Source organism: Trichomycterus rosablanca, chromosome 21, assembly GCF_030014385.1.
Source record: "Trichomycterus rosablanca isolate fTriRos1 chromosome 21, fTriRos1.hap1, whole genome shotgun sequence".
Taxonomy (NCBI): Eukaryota; Metazoa; Chordata; class Actinopteri; order Siluriformes; family Trichomycteridae; genus Trichomycterus; species Trichomycterus rosablanca.
Window position 1 is genome coordinate 20,953,873 of NC_086008.1, and position 22,154 is coordinate 20,976,026.

A 22,154-nucleotide genomic window follows, 5' to 3' on the forward strand; every position below is an offset into this window, starting at 1 on the left:
GGTCTCTGCCAAGGGTTAGGAAAAACTCAGTCAGCTTATGCTTCTAGAAGCCGCTGGAATGCAGGTAACACTGCTTACAAAATAGAACATGCAAAACTTCCAGCATGAGCATTGGCTGGAGGCAAGGATCGAACCCAAGTCCAAGGGACACATGTTGTCATGCAGCACCTACACTGCCCTGATGTGCCACTGTGCCGCCCAAAGTGGTAACATAGACACTTATCTATTCATCTATTCTAACGAATCTATTCGTCCTGATCTGGGTCTCAGTGGGTGTGGAGCCTGCCTGAAAACACCGGGTGCAAGGCATACATTCAGGCAGGGCACCTTAGCGCTTACAGTCCACCTGCTGGCATGTTTCTTCGGCAGGTGGCGAGAAAGCAGGTATATTCAGGAACCTCCTTATCCTGGTCAGGGTCACAGTGCGTCTGGAGCCTACCCAGAAACGTCACAAGGCATCATTCCTTCACTCAAACCTAGGGTCAGTTTAATTGAGAGCAGACGGGCCGCCCTTTTTCGGCATTATATTGTAAAGGGGGTCTATGCGAACAAAAGGAGAACATGCAAAACTACCTACCTCGTCCAGTCACTACCTAGTGCGGCGATGTGGGTTCTGTTAACCTGAGTTCTAGCCTTACTGGTGTGGAGTTTGCTTGGGCATGTTCTCCCTGAGCTTCCAGCACTCACAATTCCTCCCCCATCCATCCAAAAAAAAAAGAATGCCAGTAAGTGGATTGGCTTCTCTACGTTTGTGCTGGATTAGTGAGTGACTATTAAATGAGTGTCAAGGAACGCCCCTGTTTTTCACATCCACATGCATCCCTGCTTTGCGCACAGAGTTTTTAAGAAAGGGAGGATGCTGGACCCACCGAGACCCTGATCGTGACCAAGCTGGAAGCAAAGGTGCAATAATACTGAATGTGATCCGTTATTAAAAACCAGGGGGCGTCATAGTGGCGCGTCCAGACTTTTTCAGGCGCACGGAGCCAGTAGATCCGGATCAGGTTCAGTCGGACGTGGTGAAGTCGCAGGACGTCCGATCCCGGTTCTAATGCGCGTGATCAGAAAGATCAAAGACGGCATCCGATGTTTGATCGTTTTTATTAAGTGTTTCATCTCGCTTTGATGTGACCGGTGAGATCAGACAGGTGAGTTCCGCTTTTGTCGCTTTACTGTTTCATGTTTTTATCCACAAGTTGCGCCGATTTGTCCGATTTTATTGTCCAGTCTTGATCCAAATCGCATCAACCAAAGACTTCTGGACGGATCAGTCGTTTCTAATCAGACCTACAACTACATGGCCAAAAGTATTTGGACACCCGGTATTTTTCACCTGGAACAACAGCCGCTCTTCTGAATAGGCTTCTCACAAGACTTTAAAGTGTGTCTGTGTGTGGGAATTTGTGCCCGTTCGATTAAAATATGACCGCATTTGTACGGCTGGATACTGATGTCAATCAAGGAAGCCACAGTCGATGTTCCGGTGCATCCCAGAGCTGTTGAGTGGGGTTGAAGTCGGGGCTCTGTGCAGGACGCTGGAGTTTCTATAAACGGAATTTTTCTTCATGTCTTTATAAAGCTTGATTTGTGCACAGGAAGGGGTCTTCCCTAAACTGTTGCTGCAATAATAGTCGATTTATTACACCTGTTAGCAATCGTTGTGGCTGAAACACGTGAATTTAATAATTAGAACGGGTGTCCCAATACTTTTGTCCATACTTAGACGCTGTTAAGGGTTAAGGGCCTTGCTCAGGGGTCCAGCAGTGCAACCTGGATCGAATCAGTGACCACCTGCCCTCGCTATCACATTCCCAAACCACGGGAGGTAATATGTCCCCATTTTAGGGCTTCCCAAGATTTTGGAGTGTGTCTGTCGGAATTTGTGCTCATTCATTCTAACAGGCATTTGTGTGGTCATGCTGATCATCCTGATTTATAGTCGACTAACGTTCCAATTCATCCCACATTTGTTCAGTGGGGTGCGGGCACGGCAGGGCTCTGAGCGGGCCACCCGTCTGGGAAAGGGGGCGTGGCTAAACACCTAGTAATTAGAAGGGGTGTCCACATATTTCTGTACAAGATGTACAAGCAGCGACTCGGATCGTTCGTCCAGTCGTCATTTAGTTTGACTGCACCTGTGCATGGAACAGTGGTCTCTCGGTCAAGGTCTGGATTAAATCCAAATCTGCAACAAACTAGATGCTGCTATAAGTGGACCGATACTGTCCACAGTCAAGCAGGCTTTAAAACGTCTGTCTGTCTGTCTGTAGGGTCTTTGCCGCAGTCGATGGACACCATGCAGGGGGGCCGGGAGGAGCTCGCCCCCGGGGATCGGTCCTCCGAAGACGACATGACGGAGGGAGACCTGGGCGACGGGATGGGCGCCCGGTCTTCGAGGCGCCACGCCAGGACCGCGCCACGCCCCTCACGGATCCGGAGCGGCGGGGACCTTCTGGATCTGCTGCCCCTGATGAAGCTCTGTGGGCAGGTCAGCGAGGGCAGCGGCGCGACCTTCTCCTGGACGTCGTGCAGCGCCATGTACGGCGCCTTCAGGCAGGAGCTGGACGCCGAGAGGGCCTCGCGGTGGCGGAGGACGGACTCGGGTAGGTGTCCGGCACTTTTCTGGCGACAGTTTAAGGAAGGCCCTCGCCTGTCCTCACATGATTCTGATCCAGCGGGTGAGTTAGGAGGGTGCAGACGTTCTTCTGAGGAATCTTCTCGGGCGTTGGCGTGGTTAGTGAACGTTTGTTCAAGGCGGGGTTCAGATCCGAGTGTCCGATTACAAACGGAGCAGGTAAAATACTCGACTCGCTGGCTGAAAGGAAATGAATACAGAGCGACTTCCTGTCCCTTCTGTGTGGAGTTTGCATGTTCTCCCCGTGTCTGGGTGGGTTTCCTACGGGTGCTCCGGTTTCCTCCTACAGTCCAAAGACAGGTACTTCCAAAGAAGTATGTAACCAAAGAGTAAATGTAACCAAAACATGACATTAAATCCTAATAAATAAATAAATATATTCAATAAGAAGGTGTGTCCACATACTTTCGGCTATGTGTTGCTCCGTGTCTGCTCCTTGAGATCATTCAGCTCTCAAAAACGCCTCGGCCGCCCATGATCCTGAGTAAACGGCTCGAGCGCTCGAGCAAATATTGACTTTGTGGATGTGGTTGTTCCACTACGGAACCTTTCGGAAGGACAAACACGCCGATTATTTGACTGTCGCTGCACGATTAACGGCCGAAAGTATGTGGACACCCTTTATAAAATGTTCTGAAGGGATTTTCACGTAGTAACGTTAATCTCTCGTTGTTCTCCGACAGAAAGCGGCGCTAGCGAGTCCAGCGAGGTGCTGCAGCGGAGACTACAGGAGGTCACCGAGGTAGCCTCCAGAACTCTCTATTATACTCCGTACTTACGTAACTCATACAGTCCTCCAGCTCCCGGTGCAATCTGGCGCCCCCTTGTGGATTTTCGGGTTACGACTTCGGTCACGACTTTCTCCAAAATACTAAACGCATCAGTTGTTTAAGAATTGTCTAAGAATTTAGACGTGCCTTCTTCTCGGGGGCGTAGGACGACATAAAATGCTTCTATGTAGAGAGATCACTAGCAGGACTCGAACCCATAACCTTCTGAGAAAATTTTTTTTCTCCTGCAGGAGGTCGAGTTGTTGCGGACGGAGCTGGAGGTCACGCATCGCCACCTGGAGGGCAAACACGAAGCTCTGAGGATTTTACAAGGCCAGGTACACCGCACGCGACACGGCCGAAAGTATTCGGACGCCTGACCGTGAGCTTGCTGGACGTCCCGCCTCAAAAACAAACTGTATCTTCAGCTAGAACAACAGCCGCTCTTCTGAGAAGGCTTCTCACCAGACTTTGTGTGTCTGTGAGGATTTGTGCCCGTTCAGTTCATGTTCCGGTTCATTCCATATCTGTTCTGTACTTAACTGAGCTTCTCTTCACGTCTTCATAGAGCACAATGATGCTGGAACAGGACAGGGCCCTTCCCTAAACTGTTGCTGCTACTGTTGTATAATAGATTTATTACACCTGTTAGCAACTGCTGTAGCTAAAACGCACAAATTAGAAGGGGTGTCCCAATACTTTTACCCATATAGTGTATTTATGATGCATTTATTTTGATTGTTGTGCCCATCCCATCTCATTAAGAGCTGACTGGCATGTGTATGCCCGTCTTTCCAGGCTATTCTAGACAAAGCCACCAGCCACACCAAGATCCTGCTGCAGAAGAGCGAGGAGCGGACCAGAGCTCTGGAAAAGGTGACCAGTCTTCATCTAGCTCTCTCTCCACATAGATGCGTATCTAAATTCTTAGAACCCCCTAAAATGCTCCTACTGAGGCTCCTTCCTGTCACCCACACAGGAAGTGAACGCTCTGCAGTGGGAGATCACCTTCAACCGGGTCCAGTTCAAGAACGTGGAGCAGACGTGGGAGCTGAAACACGACAGGTCAGATTCTACACACGTTCACAAAATCTGGAGCTAAATCTGACTAAACGAAAAGGCGGCCAGTAGCTAAGAGACGCCGAACCTTTCATTCCATATGCGCCAGTGGAAACCTATCTACATATCCAGAAGTATGTGGACACCTGGCCATGAGCAGTTATTGACAATTGTGACTGAATAGAATCCAAGCGTTTGACGATTAAGGGTTTTGCTCAAGGGCCCAGCTGTGAACCTGCGACCTTCTGATTATCCATCCGCTGAGCTACTGCTACCCTGGAGTCTGCTATGGATTAAAAGCTGCTGAAATATGATAAGTTACTCCAGCACGGACCTCACGGACAGCAGCAAGCTTCAGTCCAGCTTCAGGGTGGCAGCTTTGTAGCAAAGCAAGTTGAAGCTCAGATTAGATGGCATCAGACCCACCTTGATTCTAGCCAGCCAACAAACCACAGACTTTATCCATCAAACCAGAATCAAGAAGTTGATTGGGGCACATGGGTGGTGCGAGTATTTCATGTGCCAACCCCTCTACCCCAGAGATCTGGGTTCGAGTCTTCGCGGTGCCCCTGATCCGACAGCGATTTTCCTCTTGTTGATCACTCATCACCCTGTATTCACACCGGAAGCGTCAACGTCTCCTGTGGGTGTTTGGTTGGCATGATTGAACTGATGCCAAGCCAAAAATAAAAAAGCGAATGCCATGGTAATGGCAGTGCTGTGGACTTTTACCACAAATTTTTACCACTAAAATAAAAATAAAAAAGCTCCTTTTGATTACTTGTGTACAAAATGATGTGAAATATGTGATCTTCTCCACTTCTTTAGCTTTAGCACCTATTATACCAGGCAGTCGGTGCACTTCACGTACTCAGATTAGTATTTTTTGATCAGATAATTTCTGTTAGTCTTGATTTGTTGTGTTTTGAGTAACGGTGGGTGTTGGGTGTAACAGGGTGTGTACGGAGAACAAGGCCCTGAGTAAAGCTCTGGATGAGAGACTGGAGCAGCTACAGGATGTACGCAGAGAGAACGCGTGTAAGTAAACATGATTAGCTCTGACGATTCAGCGTCCTGTTTCTGTGTGTAGCTGCATTACTCTGTGTGTGTGTGTGTGTGTGTGTGTGTGTGTGTGTGTGTTAGCTTTGAGTCAGCAGTGTCTGGAGCTGCTGGGATTGCTGAGCTCTCAGGAGAGAAGGGATTTTCAGAAGACTCAACCTCCATCCGGCACCGGCAGAGAGGGATCTGCACTGGAGGTAACATGGACGGATGGATGGATAGTAGAATTGAATGATAGATCAGTGGATGAATGATTGGTTGGTTGGTTAAATGGATGGATGGATGGATGGATGAATGAATATAGGGGCAAGTAGAATGGAATGATGGATCAGTGCATGAATGGTTGGATGGTTGAATGAATGGTTGGTTGGATGGATGGAAAAGTAGAATGGAATGATGGATCAGTGGATAAATGGATGAATGGTTGGTTGGATGGATGGATGGACGGATATAGGGGCAAGTAGAAAGGAATGATGGATCAGTGGATGAATGGTTGGATGGATGGATGGATGGATAAGTAGAATGGAATGATAGATCAGTGGATGGTTGGATGAATAAATGGATGGATGGATGGTTGGTTGGTTGCATGGTTGGATGGACAGATGACTGGATGGATGAATGTATGTATGGACAGATAGATGAAGGAATGAATGAATGCTTGTTTGGATGGATGGATGAATGGTTGGTTAGATGGATGGATGGATGGCTGGATGGATGAATGGTTGGTTAGATGGATGGATGGGTATAGGACTAAGTAGAGTGGAATGATGGATCAGTGGATGCTTGGATGGATGGACAGATGGATGGATGAATGGTTGGTTAGATGGATGAATGGTTGGATGGATGGATGGATGGATGGATGGATGGATGGTTGCATGGTTGGATGGACAGATGACTGGATGGATGAATGGATGAATGGTTGGATGGATGGATGGATGGATGGATGGATGGTTGGTTGGTTGGTTGCATGGTTGGATGGATGGATGGATGGATGGTTGGATGGACAGATGACTGGATGGATGAATGTATGAATGGTTGTTTGGATGGATGGATGGATGGATGGATGTATGGACAGGTCAGAAGTCTAATGGATGGACGAATGTTGCGTCGTGTCTTTCTCAGCTGGCCGTTTTCGGAGCGTGCCAGTGTAGCTCCAGCGGAGGAGAGCCGTGTCCCTGCGCCAGGAGCGCCGCCGCCAGCCGCAAGCAAGTCCTTCAGCTTCAGCAAGAGGTAAGCGCTCGCCGCACGCTCACCGTCCGTCACGTCTATCCATACCAGACACACACAGAATGTTCTTCACATAGCTGGAGCAGCAGAGGAGGAGGAAGGAGGAGGCGTACGTGATGGTGGACGCCTTCCGAATCGCCTTCGAGCAGCAGCTGAGGAGGGGGAGCGAGAAGGTGCTGCGGCTGGCCGAGAGCGACCCGCCGCAAACCACGCCGAGACGCTCCAATCCTGACGGAGGTGCAGTAACTAACACTTACAGTTAACACTGTATGGTCAAAAGTATTCGGACACCTGATCGTGTGCGTGTCCCTTTTTTTAGGGAGTCACGGCTCGTCCGGTGTGGCTCAGAGGCTGAGAAGGTTTCTGCCGTCCGGCAAAGATGTCCCAAGTGACACCAAGGGGACCCTCCAACTGCTGCTTGATCTGGTGTGTGTGTGTGTGTGTGTGTGTGTGTGTGTGTGTGTGTGCTGTCTGCAACAAGTTCTAAAGTAATCTTAAGTACTCGGATTCAGGGTTCGAATCCCCAAGGTGCTATCGGACGGTCAGGCGTCGTCTAGGCGGGTAGTGCCCGTGGCCTTGTGATGGATTGGCGTCCTGTCTGGGGTGTGTTTCGTCCATACAGACACACGATTGGCTGTGGTTCAAAGGGGGATGGGATGCATCACTCTGTTAGACCCCGCCCCTTGCAGGTGAAAAGAAGCGATCAGCAGTGACCCTGATTGCCTGATTCTGGGGGCAATAACTTGTTCACACTGGACAAGCTGGTGTTGGATTATGGTTTAAACACCGTATTTTGCGTCTGCTCGGGTTGTTGTTCCGTCCGCTGAGCTCCTGTGTGTTTTTATTTCAGCTGAGTGATAAGGAGGAGGCCTTGGCCCATCAGAGGAAGGTCAGCTACATGCTGGCTCGGAGCTCAGAGGAGCTGGAGAAGCGTCTTCAGGCTCAGATCAAAGACCTGGACGTCTCACAAAGCGATGCTAAATCCAGACTGTTCGGTGCTGACCAGGCAGAATGTAAGACCTGTAAATCCTCAGCGGACGCCGGACAGGATGGTCCGGTGTGTTCGAGGTGTAATGAGCCATGTTGTACCACAGCGGGCGTCGACCAGGAGGAGGAGACGACGTCAACGGCGGGTGATGAAAATGAAGTGAAGTTAAAATCCCAAAACTGCCACGATAACCTCAGTGTGGACCAGAGCTCTCGACCAATCACAGAGCTAGAACTTGAGTAGTAACGCTGCAGGGTCAGTAGACCGGATCGTTTTGCACTTTTTATTCAGATTTTTATGTTTTTTATTGTTTTGTTTGTTGTTTTTACATCAGAAAATAAACTTAATTGTTATTAATCTGACACAGATCTACTGATTGTGTATTTTCTAGTGTCGTTAATGCCAAACACAATAATACAAATTAATAATAATAAAATAAACAATAGGGTGCCGCTGGGTTTCCAGGGTTCGAATCCACAGCGGGGGGGGGGGTGGCCGAGGCCCCGCAATGGACCGGTGTCCTATCCTATGTGTGTTGCTGAATTGCACCCAGTGACCCAGCGTGAACCCCCAACCAGGATAAAGCGGTGGTAAAAACATAAAAATGAAATAATGATGAACAAAAATACACAAAATAATAAATAAATCAATCAATAAATAAAAAAAACTAAATCCTGGAAAAAAAACAAAATAAATACATATAGCATTAAAACAAGAAATGTAAATAATAATAATAATAAAAGCGTGAACAGATAGTGACGGGAAAAAATTAAAAAAGGGTAAAAAAAAGAAAATCAGAAATAAAACAAAGTCAGAAATTATAAATATTAAAAGATAAAAAAAATAATTTACCAAAACGAAACAAATGAATTCCAAAGCAGACAAAATAAAAAAAGCAGGAATTAACAATTAATTCGTAAAGTAATAAAATGACACAAGAAAAACGTAAGAAAAAATGAAAAATACAAATAAAATGTTACAAAAAAATCAGGGAGAAAATGAAGAAAGACAGAAGTAGTATTTAAAAAATAAAATAAAAATAAATGCATGAATAAATCAAAAAAGAATGAACGAAAGAAAAAACCCCGTAAAAAACTACAAACGTTTAGTCGAGTGACTTCATTTCCCAGCATGCAACACGAGCGGAATGCGCCGTGAGTCCAGTCCGTGTTGGAACGCGGATGTTTTGAGTTTGAGCAGCTTCAGTAGTTTTATTTTTATCGGATTTAATAATCTTATGGGTTTAAATAAAGTCAGATTTCGGCGGTTTTGTATTTTATTTGTGATTATTGCAGGTTTGACCTGGACTGCGTGCTTTTATAAATCTGAAAGATCGATTGAAGACACAGGTGGGTTCCTACAAGAGCTTGTTTACATCCTGAATGAGATGATTTTCATCTTTATATATAAAGTTTATTGTTGAATATGAAGCTTCAGCACCTATAATCAGTTCTTAAAGATTACAGAATAAAACTGTAAAAAAAAAACTGTAGTTCATTCGTTTATCATGAGTTCTGACGTTCCTACAGTCTAATGGATGGAACAAATGTTAATATTGTTTAATAAACTTGCTTTATGTGGCTGTTTTATTTTATTTAATTTAATTTTTATAATATAAAGGAACTCGTTTAACAGGCGCAGGACCAATGAGTGATAAAACTCTGGACTACTTCATCAATAAAGGCACCTTACAGCAGAGAGATGGTGCAGATATACGGTGGTACCACGCTGCCAACAGTAAACACCAAATCACTCAAGCAATACAAGGTGAGATTTAAACCTATACACACACACACACCCACTCACACCTGTGCCCACAGCAAGTCCTATAAAGACATGAACAGCGACCTGCACAGAGCCCTGACCTCAGCCCCACTCAACAGCTCTGGGATGAACCGGAACATCGACTGTATTGAGACTTTCTTGACCAACAAATTCCCACAGACATACTTCAAAGTCTTGTGAGAAGCCTTCTCAGAAGAGCGGCTGTTTTAGCTTTAAGGATTTAAGGTTTGCTTTTGAATTGGGATGTCCGACAAGCTCATGGTTAGGTGTCCAAATACTTTTGGCCATATAGTACATATATATATATATATAAAATCCACTGAAAGCCAAACCATTTGTGTCTCTGGATGATTTCATGATTTTTTTGTGTTCTCGCTTACAGGTGACGCCCAGATGATCGAAGCCGACGTGCTCCTGAGAACACGTGACCCTCAGGAGCCCATAATGGCTCACCCGCCTAATACTGACAGCGATATAACCCTACAGGAGTGGTTGAAAATGGTAGTGCACTCGGACAAAGGGATCAAACTGGACTTCAAGAGGTTAGTGGATACGGTGTGATATTTGGGTGATCACGATGTGGCCAAATACAGGCTTTAGAAATAGGCTTATTGTTCGATTCAGTTCTTTTTATGCTTGTTTTACTCTGATTTATTCTGGTGCTAATTAAATTCAACAGTCTGTACTGTTTTAGATCTTAGATCTTCATTTTTATCGCCTTAGTGTCCACGTCAAAACATGAAATCATTCAACGTCAGTAAAAACACTCAACAAATGTCATAGAATATTATTTTATTTATTTAATGAACAAAGTTATTTAACTTCTACGTATATCATCTTTATTTTAAAAAAACTTTGCCTTCTCAATCAAATACCTTTTTTATCAGTTTATTAATGGTATTTCCCCCCTTTCACCCAGTCCAGTCATGACGATTGGACCTTATCTCAGTCTCTCCCATGCACTGCCACCCGTGATCAGCCGCCCCCTGTGTAGGCACCTCAACTGGTCAGCAGAGGTCAGACTTACACCAGCGATGACTGTCCCCTCATCTACAGACAGAGCCAATCGTGTGTCTGTGTAGGTGCCCCACCGGCTGATCCCTAATAGCAATTCCTGACCTTCCAAATGAGTCCTTATGAGTCGATTTGATTAAGTTAAAGTAACTGTATACGAGTTTCATGAGCATGACACCCTCTTTGCTGTGAAGCTTGGCAGCAGTCGCACCGTCCATGACCTTGCTGGACGAGGCCCGCGCTCAGCTGAAGGGGCCCGTGTGGATCAACGCGGACGTCCTGCCCGGACCTGGGGGCACGGACACGCCTCTCGATGCCCAGGAGTTTTTACGAGCTGTGGCTCTGAAGGGGGAGGAAGATGTTCTCTCGCTGGGCTGGACCACTGGATGGTCTCCGTATAACGACAACCCAGGTAGATAATGCGCAGTAGTTCTTAATGTTTAGTAATATTTAGTATTGGCACCCGTGGTGACCCAGACAGGCAAGAATTATTATTATTGAGATTAATAAACCTGTAATTACAATCACTGGGGTATAAACATGAGGTGACATGAGGCCGGATTTCCTTACTCTTTCATCAACATTGCCCTGAGCTTAGAGGTCAAGCCCCAAGACTCTGGTTTGTTGCAGCATCTTAGCCCATGGTAATTTAAAGCTTGCTTGCCTGTGGACAGCACCACCCATGTTCCAGCACCTTCAACTACACTATATGTGCAAAAAGTATCAGGACACCCCTTTTATTTTTCTAGCCACAGCACTTGCTAGGAAATTATATGCTTCCGATTTGCACCAACAGTTTAGGGAAGGACCTTTCTTGCTCCAGAAGGTTTCTTGGTTCAAGGAAAGTCCAGTGGCCAGCACAGAACCCTGACCTCAGCCCTACTGGACAGCTCTGGTATGAACCGGAACACCATCAGCGCCCAGGCATTTAATACAAATGTTGTCATCTTGGGACAGAATGGGCACAAATTCCCACAGACATACAGCTTTAAAATAAAGGTCACTCTATTTTTAATACAGTTTGTTTTTTTAATTGGGATGTCCAGCAAACTGGACTAATTTTCCCCAGCACAAGGTCACAATTATTTGAGTTTTTGCAAGTTGGAATGTTCTGTTTGACTAGAACTATCTATATGGGCACAGAGAAGTCTCCAGCTATAGTCATAAACACCGACAAACCCACTGAGAAGCTTGAAGTCGCATAAACGACTGACTGTTCCCATTATTCAGTGTACAGTCACGGACTTGTTGACCATGCTGACCATGCTGTTTCTACCCCTCCTGCCCACCCCTGGGTGAAAGGTTACAGTTGGGAGATGGTTCAGCAGATGGAAGCGGTGTGTAAGAACCTGACCCAGCCGGTGACGTTCCCGGTGCGAGCGGCTCTCCTGGCCCGGTCCTTCTCCCAGTTCCGCTGGCTCCTGGAGCAGTCGGACAGGTAAGAGTCTTCAGAATTCCTCCCGGGTGCTGGCTCGGCGCCGAGACGTTGATTAGCTGCTTGATTGGAATCGTGTTGTGTAACAAAAGCGGTTCATCAGGACGCGTTCACGGCATGAGGGGTGTCAGGTGGTCCCCGGTCCTCTGGGCGCTCTCGGATAGAAGCACTCCGCCGAGTTGGAGGGGGATTGAAGAGCAGCCCGGGGGGTCGTCCGAGGAGCAGGCGGGCTTGGTTTAATCCCCCCTCTTCCAGAGCCAGTGCACTTCAGCGGCCTGCTCGTCGTCCTCGAGACGCGTCCCAACAGTGACCGCGCAACTTAATGCCGAAAAGAGCAGAGCAGAGCGGATACGATCCAAGACGGGGGTGGAGTGAAATATTTCAAAAGTGTTTGGACACCAGATCATGAGTTGTGTTCATTATTATGTAGCAGCCTAAACAAAGAGGGGACGTATTTAGAGACCAAATTAATAATGTTTCTCTACGATCATTTATTCTTTTATTTATTTATATAATGCCCTCATGGTATTAAGACTTATTTCTATTAAATAACACACCGATCAGGCATAACGCTGGTCCCCCTTTTGCTGCCAAAACAGCCCTGACCCGTCAAGGCATGGAGTCCACTAGACCCCTGAATGTGTGCTGTGGTATCTGGCACCAAGATGACACCAGCAGCAGATCCTTTACCTCCTGTAAGTTGTGACGTGGGGCCTCCATGGATCGGACTCGTTTGTCCAGCACGTACCACAGACGCCCGATGGGACGCACCCGGCCGTCCACGTGATGTAGAAGGCCACCTTCCGATTGTATTGCTCCGTGGTCCAGTCCCGATGCTCACGTGCCCATTGTTGGCGCTCTCGGCCATGGGCGGGCGGGGGGGGTCAGCACGGGCACCCTGACTGGACAACAAACTGTGATGCCCTGTGTATTCTGACACCTTTCTATCAGAACCAGCATGAACTGTTGGATCGGACCACACGTGCATCGATGAGCCTCGGCCGCCCATGACCCCGTCGCCGGGTTTACCACTGTTCCTTCCTTGGACCACTCTTGATAGATACTGACCACCGCAGACCGGGACACACCCCACAAGAGCTGCAGTTTTGGAGATGCTCTGACCCGGTCGTCTAGTCGTCACAATTTTTATCTGCTTCTAACATCAACTGTAAGGATAAAATGTTCACTTGCTGCCTAATATATCCCACCTACTAACAGGTGCCGTGATGAAGAGATAATCCGTCATAATGTTATGCCTGGTCGGTGTAAATTAAATGAATAGGTGGCTGTATTGGGGCAGAAAATAAATAAAAAAATAAAAAAATTGAGTGTCTCTTCCGCAGGTACACTTTGACGATCTGGACAGGCCAGACGGACTCGCTGAACGTGGAGGATCTGTTGCCTTACAGGCAAACCTTCAACAGATCCAGGATCTACTACGATCTCTTGGAGTCTCAGATTGCAAAGTTCAGAGCACTTCCTGGGAACAACTAGGGACCAGAATATGACGTCTTACAGATTACTGTCGAGAGAATTCAGGATCAGCTGGGTAGACACTTTAATAAAGGCGAAAGTTGAACACTGGTACATTTGGGGTCATTTATTGGCAGCAGGCTGGCAAAGTGAAGGTCTTGGTGTTCAGGTAGGTGCACCAAGAATCAAAACACAAGCCGGTGAGATAAGATGATGGTAAGAAGAAGCAGATTGCAACTCTGTCCTGGTTTCGTTGCGTTTGGCTCAAACGCCAAGCGTCACAGTTCAGTTCAGTTTGTTTGATTGATTGTTGATGCTTCAAGACTGGGTGGCACCAACTGCCCTCTGCAAGCATGTGGTAGGTGGACGCGCATCATCAAATTGCTTCTATTAGGGACAGTGGTAGCCAAGTGGGTAGAGCCTAGGACTATCAACTGAAAGGTTAAGAGTTCGAATCCCAGCTCTGCCATGCAGCCACTGTTGGGCCCTTGAGCATGGCCTACACTCTGACCCCAGCTTCCACAAAACAAGCTGGAATATGCGAAGAAAGGATATCGTCTTACTGTACACGTGTAGATGTATATATGACAAATAAAGGCGTTCAAAGTGGGAACAAATTAGCGTGAACTGACACCCTGTGTCCCTGGATAGGCCCAAGGTTCACCACCACCTTGACCAGAATTAAAGTGCTTAATTAAGATAAATAAATGAATACACACGTCCTTTCGTTTACGAGTACGTACGTGAAGCTGCTATTTACATCACCGCCCGAACGCAGAGGCACTCACTGTCCGAAGATCTCCTCGTAGTTAGCCAGGCGCTTGATCTGTTCCGTTTGCATGGAGTGTCTCCTCAACAGAGTCTTTTTGGACTTTAGGTCTCTGGGAAGGCTGGGAGCACAGGGCACGAAATGCCGTTGACCGGCAGCAATCGGTACGCTTCCGGATCCGGCGCCGGTGGCAGGACGAGACTTGCCGCCGCCAGAGCCAGTATGCGTGGGGTTGACTTTGATATCCGGGATGGGTGCGTGAGGGTTGAGTGGTGGCAGGTAGCCCGGCCGAGTCTGAGAGATATGGTCCAGCAGGAGAGCCCCAGAACCTCTGCGCTCCATCATTGCCGGGCTCCTCCGCTGGACGATGCTCTCCAGAGACTCCCTGGAGCCGGACAGAGTGGACGAACGACTGAAAACCAGCTTGCGCTTCTCCGCCCCCGCCGTTTCCCCCGTCCCTGCGGCTCCGGCTCTGGCAGGCTCGTCCGAGTGCTGGCTCCTGAACTGAGGAAGCTGGGAGTCCGAGCTGTAGTGGTCCATGCCGATGTTGCGACGGCGGACGACGTTCTGCAGGCTGGACACGGCCAGGTTGGGAAGGCAGTCCTGGTCTTTGTCCATAACCTCACCTGCTGAGGCATCTTTAGAAAGGTTCTGGTGTGAGGCCGAATGCGGCAAGGAAACGCCATCGTAGGACATCTTTCTGCTTAGCCACTTAGCTTCCTTGTTGTGCTCTTTGTCAGCCTCGGTTGGCTGGTCCAGGGATCGATGCAGGCCAGTGGCATCCATACTTTGATGACGAGCAACCATAGGCGCTCTTTGAGATGAGCGCCGGTGGCTGATAAAGCCGAAAGAGAGTTCCTCCTCCGGGGTGATATCGAGTAGCTCCTCGGTCAGGGATGACGCCTTGCTTTGCTGGAGCAACAGCGATGGCGGGATATTTAGCCATGGCTCCGAGTGCAGCCTCTGGAGGTGAAGGAGTTTAGCCACACCCGGAGCTTTCAGTGGACTCCGGTCTGGTATAGGCGACCCTGGCTTCAAATGATCAGAATCCAGAGGGACATTATGAGACTGGCTTGCCCGGGAGGAAAGATGAGGAGAGAGTTTGATTTCGGAGGGTGACATGCAGGCAGTCGGGGCGCAGTGCAGCCGATCCTCTAACTCCGGAGGAGGAGGGACGTTCAGGTACTGCTTGGTCATCTGTCTCCCAGTAGGGAGTTTATCTGTGGTGATGATGATGACCTCCTTGCCTTTGGCCTTACAGGCATCAAGAAGCACACGCAGGGCTTCCTTGTCTCCAGCGCTAACGGCGTACACTAGCGCAGAGGAACCGGAGCGGTCCTCTAAACTTAGGTCGGCCCCGCTAGACAGCAGCTGGGACAGGACCTCCACGCCGGCTCGCTCCACGCAGGCATGCATCAGCGCCGTCTTACCGGACTTGTCCTGGATGTTCGGGTCAGCACCGTTCTCCAGCAGATACCTGTGGAGAGAAAGATGAAGTTTCCATTTGATTGAGGGAGGGACCAAACCCTGCAGTCATCAATCAATTCTTAATCAAGCTGTAGAGCAAACCCACTACACTTGACAGAATCAGTTGGGTCTAAGCAAGAAGGTCCACCAACCAAGCTCCAGGATGGCAGTTCCCCTACATTCCCCTACATTACCATTTTCTCTGCATTTATTAAGGGTCTCAGTAGGGTGCTAAGGTGGCACAGCTGGTAGACTGGTAGATACCACACTTCTCATGGTAGTTTTTACCTCAACTGTATCTGCTAGACTCCCAGAAAACCCCAGCAGATCCTAAGCTCTCAAGTCCCACTTTACCTCACTGGTCCCAACTGCTCTGTTTGGCAGAGACCAGGACCATTTTGGTTGCTTGGTTGCATCGGTGGAGCTGCTGATGTGAAGCTAAGATACTATTCTCCAGCAACACAAGCAAGATGGACCTTCAGTCAGCAGCTTCAAAACCCTTGGAACCCTCTTAACCCCGGAATAACTCTGAAGTGGACCTAAGAGAGTGTCCACCCTGGCATTACCTGACAATCTTGTGCTTGGGCACACTCTGAGCATCAGTGTGGTGAGTCCTGCAGGCGATCATCAGCGGCGTCTCGCCTCGCTCGTTGCTTTCGTTAATGTAGGCTCCGCCCTCCAGCAGCAGCCGAGTCAGGCGCAAGCGGCACAGGTAAACAGCCTTCAGGAGGGAGTTGCCGTCGGTCCACACCTCCGTGGAGTCCTCCATGGCATCGGGGTTTTAGAGGCGGGCAGCTCTGTTCGTCAAGGGCTCATGGGCAGCCGGACGGTGTTTAAGCTTTGGCCGGCTGTCAGCGGGACACAAAGAGATCAAAGAAAGCGTCAAATAATGGTTTGCATAATGATGTTGCCTCCGGGGCTGCTTTGATAGGCGCGTCTACCTCGTATCTTCATGGCCATTTGCTTAGACGGGTCACAGTTTATATATACACTGATCAGCCATAACATTAAAACCACCTCCTTGTTTCTACACTCACTGTTCATTTTATCAGCTCCACTTACCATATAGAAGCACTTTGTTGTTCTACAATTACTGACTGTAGTCCATCTGTTTCTCTACATGCTTTGTTACCCCCTTTCATGCTGTTCTTCAATGGTCAGGACCCCCACAGAGCAGGTATTATTTAGGTGGTGGATCATGGAGTTTTTAAACACCGTGTCCACTCACTGTCCACTCTATTAGACACTCCTACCTAGTCGGTCCACCTTGTAGATGTAAAGTCAGAGACGATCGCTCATCTATTGCTGCTGTTTGAGTCGGTCATCTCCTAGACCTTCATCGGTGGTCACAGGACGCTGCCCACGGGGCGCTGTTGGCTGGATGTTTTTGGTTGGTGGACAATTCTCAGTCCAGCAGTGACAGTGAGGTGTTTAAAAACTCCAGCAGCGCTGCTGTGTCTGATCCACTCATACCAGCACAACACACACTAACACACCACCACCATGTCAGTGTCACTGCAGTGCTGAGAATCATCCACCACCTAAATAATACCTGCTCTGTGGTGGTCCTGACCATTGAAGAACAGCATGAAAGGGGGTAAAAAGGCATGTAGAGAAACAGATGGACTACAGTGTGCTACAAAGTGCTTCTATATGGTAAGTGGAGCTGATAAAATGGACTGAGTGTAGAAACAAGGCTGATCAGTGTATATGCACACTATGGTCATAAAGATGTGGACAGCTCCAACAGTGACAACCTGCCAGTGATGGGGTTTGAACCTCCTATTGCTAGTCCAGTACCTTCATTTAAATCCTTGGTTGTATCCATGTGTCATTGTTGGAACATGAGAAAAAATAAACCTCGTCAAAGACCCTGAAAAGATTTTGACGTCGTCTATAACGATGTGAGGATTTTTGTTTTAATAACCATGGTTGCATGTGAAAGGACCGAAGCAGCCTTGGTTATTTAACCGCCGTACATCAGCCTCTCTGTTAGATTCCATCAGCTCAAGGTTGTTCCCTTTTTTTCTGTCTCTTTTTCTTGTGACCGCCTGATCGACATCAGGATTTAAAAGAAATCTTTCTTGGCTAAAAAAAAATTCCAGACATGATTAGACGGCGTTTGTTAAGTTTCGCCTCTTCAGGATTCGACTCCCTGATGGAGACCGTTGTGGGGGTGACCTTGTACCTTGTGCTTATCTGTAACAACAATCGTTTACATCAACCTCTTTATCCTGGTCAGGGTCGGCAGAGTCCTGACCTTAGGCTCACTGAATGGCTTTGGAATGAACTGGAACATCAGCTAAGGCTTATTGACCTACATCAGCGCCCAGCCACACAAATGCTGTTGTTTCTTGTACTAAATGGGCACAAATTCCCAAACACGGACGTCTTGTGAGGAGCCTTGAAATGGGACATCTGACAAACTCATGGTCAGGTGTCCAAATACTTTTGGCCATCTACAGTAGTGTTTAAGGTACTGGACCAGTGATCAGAGGGTCGCTGGTTCAAGCCCCACCACTGCCAGATTGCTGCTGTTGGGCCCTTGAGCAAGGCCCCTAACCCTCAATTGCTCAGACAATATACTGTAACTGTAATGTAAATCGCTTTGGATAAAGGCGTCTGCTAAATGCTGAAAATGTAAATCTGTGAGACTATTGACCCACCCCCCTTCTAATACATGGTAATAACATGATAGTGTGTGTTGTTCTGGTGATGAGTGTAGCAGGTGCAGCAGTGTTGTTGGGATTTCCTCAGTGGAAGCGTTTTGATGGCTTTATATTTCGACACTGAGGGGTTTACTATCCCAACAACACTGCTGTACCTGTTAATCATACCACACTAACATGTTAGTGTCATCGCAGAGCAATCCCTTAGGAGAGCAACATCTGGGCTACAGTCAGTCATTGTTTATTATTTTGTCTTGGTTACATTCTTCATTTCGTCCCCAAAAATATTGTCCCTCCTTACTAAAATTACCACATTAAATTACCCTCGATCGGCTGGCTGCACGCACTCCCAAGCTCCGGCTGATAATGCCGGCGCCCCCCGGGATGGCATTTACAGCCCCGGCGCGCTTTGTGCCTTCCACTCTCGGCCTTCAATCGACCCCCCGTACACAGAGAATCCTTAATGAAGCCTCTTTCGCTCCCGTGTGGGTCGCAGACGAGCGTTACGGCTCAGATCGGGGCTGCGACACCAAACGGGCCACTTCATGCACCTGTGCAGGTCGGTGATTCATGCCAGGAGGTTTAATAGATGAAAGAATTCTCAATGAGGTTTGGTGCTGGTGTGAGAACCGACCCCCGCCTGGCTGGTTCATTAATTCTTTTGTAATTTGTTAATTAAGGATTTCAAGGACAGATAAAACACACTTCTGAACTGAGTACTGGTGCTCAGGTGGTGCTGCTGTCTATTATGCCAGCCCACCGTTGCTTAGACCTGGGTTTGAATCTCTGCCAGCCGGGCATCTACACATGTGTGACTAGCTGAGGGTAGGGGTGGCCAAAGCCCTGCGATAGTTTGGCGCCCTGTCCAGGGTGGTCTCTTTTTCTCCCAATCTAGATCCTGGCTGATGAGGGCCGTACCTAACACACACCCCTCCGACACATGTGCAGTAGCCAACCGCTTCTTTTCACCTGCACGAGGCGGGTTCACACATGGATCAGTATCGCTGCTCTTCATTATTCACCATCTCTGTGCAGCACTTAAACCAACCAGCAGAGGTCACAAGTGCAGCAACACTGAGGAATCCCTTGGGCCAACCCTCCCTCAGACACAGCAGATCATGTCTGTCTAGGTTCCCAGATTCAAACTCAAGAGCTGCGCCACTCGAATGCCCTGTCCAGGGTCTTGCCCTGCACCCAGTGCCGATCCCCGCTCTGATTGAGGAGAACGAAGCTAACCCACGCCCCTTCCGACACGTTGGCAGCAGCCGTGTGCATCTTATCACCTACACTTTGACGAGTGCAGTGCAGACACACCCCGACAGCACTCTTTCCTCGTCTCTGTGCAGGCGTCATCAATCAGAGTCCCTATCCGGCTTTTTTAATATCCCACCCCTATCTGAACAACAGGTCAAACGTCGTTCATGTGGCCGCTCAGCCTCAGCCGGCAGGCAGAGCTGAGATTCAATACGATGTATTCGAGATCCAGCTCTGGTGTACCAGCGTGTGTTTTTACCGCTGCGCCACCTGAGCAGCCTCTTCCCAACTTTTCTTGGGGGGCAAAATATAAACATGTCCTTGTCCAGGCGGTATCATTACATTACCATTACTCTGGTTGCTTTAAACGTCCTGATCGGACCTTTTGCCCCCCGGGCCAGTGGTTATGGGCATGAGATTCTTGCCTGGTTTCGAAAGGTCAACAGAATCTGTATTTTTAATCTTAAAAAATCCTAGATGATCATTTCAGTTCTTAAACGTTTCTCTGTGTGTGTGTGAGTGTATTCTCAGGAGTCCATTCTCAGGAGTAAAACGTCCAACAATCCCACGTACTTCTGACTAAATAGTGTATTTGTCATCTTTTTAATTCAGTTATTTTGGGTAAAATTGTTTGTTTGTAGAATAAAAAATGATGTTGCGTCTAGAAAGAGTTATATTTTCACTAGCCATACTATTGGAGTGAATATTTTGATTATAGAAAAGCAGGTTTTGATTCGTTCAAAGGATGTGTACAAACACAACACCCAGTGCCCGCGGCGGTAGACATAACGGTAAAGAAAGTATATCAGCAAATCTAGCCGAACTCACCTCTGCTGCTTTGAAGATCCCCTCCGTTTTGGTTGGAGTGCGCCTCGCGACCCTCCGAACGGCAGAGCGTTATCCAATACAGCAGATCAAAAGAACCGAAGAGTCAACAAGTGCAGAATAAACGAGACGCTGCGAGTGTGTGTGTGTGTGTGTGTGTGCGCGCTGGGTCTGTAATGTGCTCGGCGAGAGCGCGTGAACGAGGGAGGGAACAGGTGTGAGCGCTCCCAGGTCCGGATCCAGCCGCCAGAGAGGGAGGAATAACGCAGCAAGTTCTCGCGCCGAGCGTCAGCGCCCGATGGTTCTATTGTTGCGTTGGAGAGGAGGCGACGGAGCTCGTGGATGGAGTCGGCGCGCAGGTATTCAGCCTTCACAATCGACACCGACGTCCCTGAACCGTCCCCGAAGGCCACCGCGGGGCGCTGACGTGGCCGTGACGCCGGACGGGCGAGTGACGCCGCAGCCGATTGTTGCGATGAGGAGAGCGGGCGACGATGCTCGTGAAACGCTCGACCGCGGCGGAGGGTCTGGCGTCCTTCTCGTGTCCCACACTGTCCGAGAAGATTCCAGAAAGTGGACACGGCCACTTTTAAAACTCTTTAAAAGTATGCAAGTATACATGGGCATTAAAAGAAGAGGTCTAGGGTGAAACCAGAGCCTGAGACCATGCTCACACCCGCCCTATTCTTGTAGAGTTCACGGATGGATGAGAGGCAGACCAAGGGCTTCTGGTCCACATCCTTTAGTTGCTCCCTGACCTTCTTCTTGATGTAATTTGGGCTCAAAAAGCCCAGCAAGCCACCACCAAGGTCCTCAAACAAAAACATTTGAGTTTGCATTATGTTTGTAAGGAAGCTCTGGTGTCCTTCTCGTGTCCAACACCTTCCAAGAAGATTCCAGAAAGTGGACACGGTGCTCCAGAGCAGCGTTTCTCAACCTTGTTTTAGTCACTAAAACTCTTTAAAAGTATGCAAGTATACATGGGCATTAAAAGAAGAGGTTTAGGGTGAAACCAGAGCCTGACACCATGCTCACACCCGCCCTATTCTTGAAGAGTTCATGGATGGATGAGAGGCAGACCAAGGGCTTCTGGTCCACATCCCTCAGTCACTCCCTGACCTTCTTCTTGATGTGATGCCGTCAACAAGGTCTTCGTTTGCTACCAGTGTCCTCTTATAAAGGCCAACAGGACCATGTAGTCACATTGTTCAATGATGGATTTTGACTCTTGAGCCCATGAAAATGACTGTTTATGGTTACTGGTACAACCAGCATTCGTTTAGCTCAACGTGGTGGAGCAATTGAGTCCCATTCCGCCACAAAGGTTGCACGTTAGGTGGGGAGCTGTGGTGTCCAGCCCCAGTCCAGTGTTGCTATGGGTTACCACCACCAAGAGGCAAACGTCCAGTGGAAATGCGGCCATCACGGAACACGGTTGGACTCATTCGGAGATTCACTGACTTCTGCAGTTCCCTTTTTCGGCTAGGTTTAGAAACGTGGCCTGACCTTGGCAGTGTGGCTATAGTTTCCTATTTTCTCTACTACTTTACTGTGCATTAAACTTTGATCCTCAGTGCTCACTAAACTCCACCCCGAATGTATCGAATGGGCAAGGGCAGTTGTAGCCTAGATGTTAAGGTGCTGGACTAGTAATCAAAAGGTCGCTGGTTCAAGCACCACCACTGACAGGTTGCCACTGTTGGGCCCTTGAGTATACTGTCACAG

The 22,154-nt window shown here is 48.3% G+C and overlaps 3 protein-coding genes across 4 annotated transcripts; 2 read left to right on the forward strand and 1 right to left on the reverse strand.

Moving 5' to 3' along the window:
• Positions 1-1,004: 1,004 nt before the first annotated feature.
• On the forward strand, positions 1,005-8,100 carry ccdc125 (coiled-coil domain containing 125). The gene is made up of 12 exons (XM_063017444.1): positions 1,005-1,148; positions 2,271-2,603; positions 3,319-3,377; positions 3,657-3,743; positions 4,204-4,281; positions 4,385-4,470; positions 5,420-5,502; positions 5,608-5,720; positions 6,646-6,753; positions 6,828-6,987; positions 7,070-7,176; positions 7,601-8,100. The coding sequence occupies exons 2-12, from the start codon at positions 2,288-2,290 to the stop codon at positions 7,979-7,981; spliced, it is 1,578 nt and encodes a 525-aa protein (XP_062873514.1). The 5' UTR covers positions 1,005-1,148; positions 2,271-2,287; the 3' UTR covers positions 7,982-8,100.
• Positions 8,101-8,902: 802 nt separating this feature from the next.
• On the forward strand, positions 8,903-13,559 carry fam151b (family with sequence similarity 151 member B). 2 transcript variants are annotated; one of them, XM_063017706.1, is made up of 6 exons: positions 8,903-9,087; positions 9,359-9,505; positions 9,906-10,065; positions 10,732-10,949; positions 11,840-11,975; positions 13,316-13,559. In XM_063017706.1, the coding sequence occupies exons 1-6, from the start codon at positions 8,976-8,978 to the stop codon at positions 13,464-13,466; spliced, it is 924 nt and encodes a 307-aa protein (XP_062873776.1). In that variant the 5' UTR covers positions 8,903-8,975; the 3' UTR covers positions 13,467-13,559. The 2 variants fall into 2 exon arrangements, with proteins under 2 accessions (XP_062873776.1, XP_062873777.1); XM_063017707.1 differs by having other exon boundaries at positions 9,374-9,505.
• Positions 13,560-13,621: 62 nt separating this feature from the next.
• ankrd34bb (ankyrin repeat domain 34Bb) lies at positions 13,622-16,516 on the reverse strand. The gene is made up of 2 exons (XM_063017705.1): positions 16,248-16,516; positions 13,622-15,691 (listed from the first exon to the last, which is right to left on the reverse strand). The coding sequence occupies exons 1-2, from the start codon at positions 16,448-16,450 to the stop codon at positions 14,230-14,232; spliced, it is 1,665 nt and encodes a 554-aa protein (XP_062873775.1). The 5' UTR covers positions 16,451-16,516; the 3' UTR covers positions 13,622-14,229.
• Between the last annotated feature and the right edge of the window lie 5,638 nt (positions 16,517-22,154).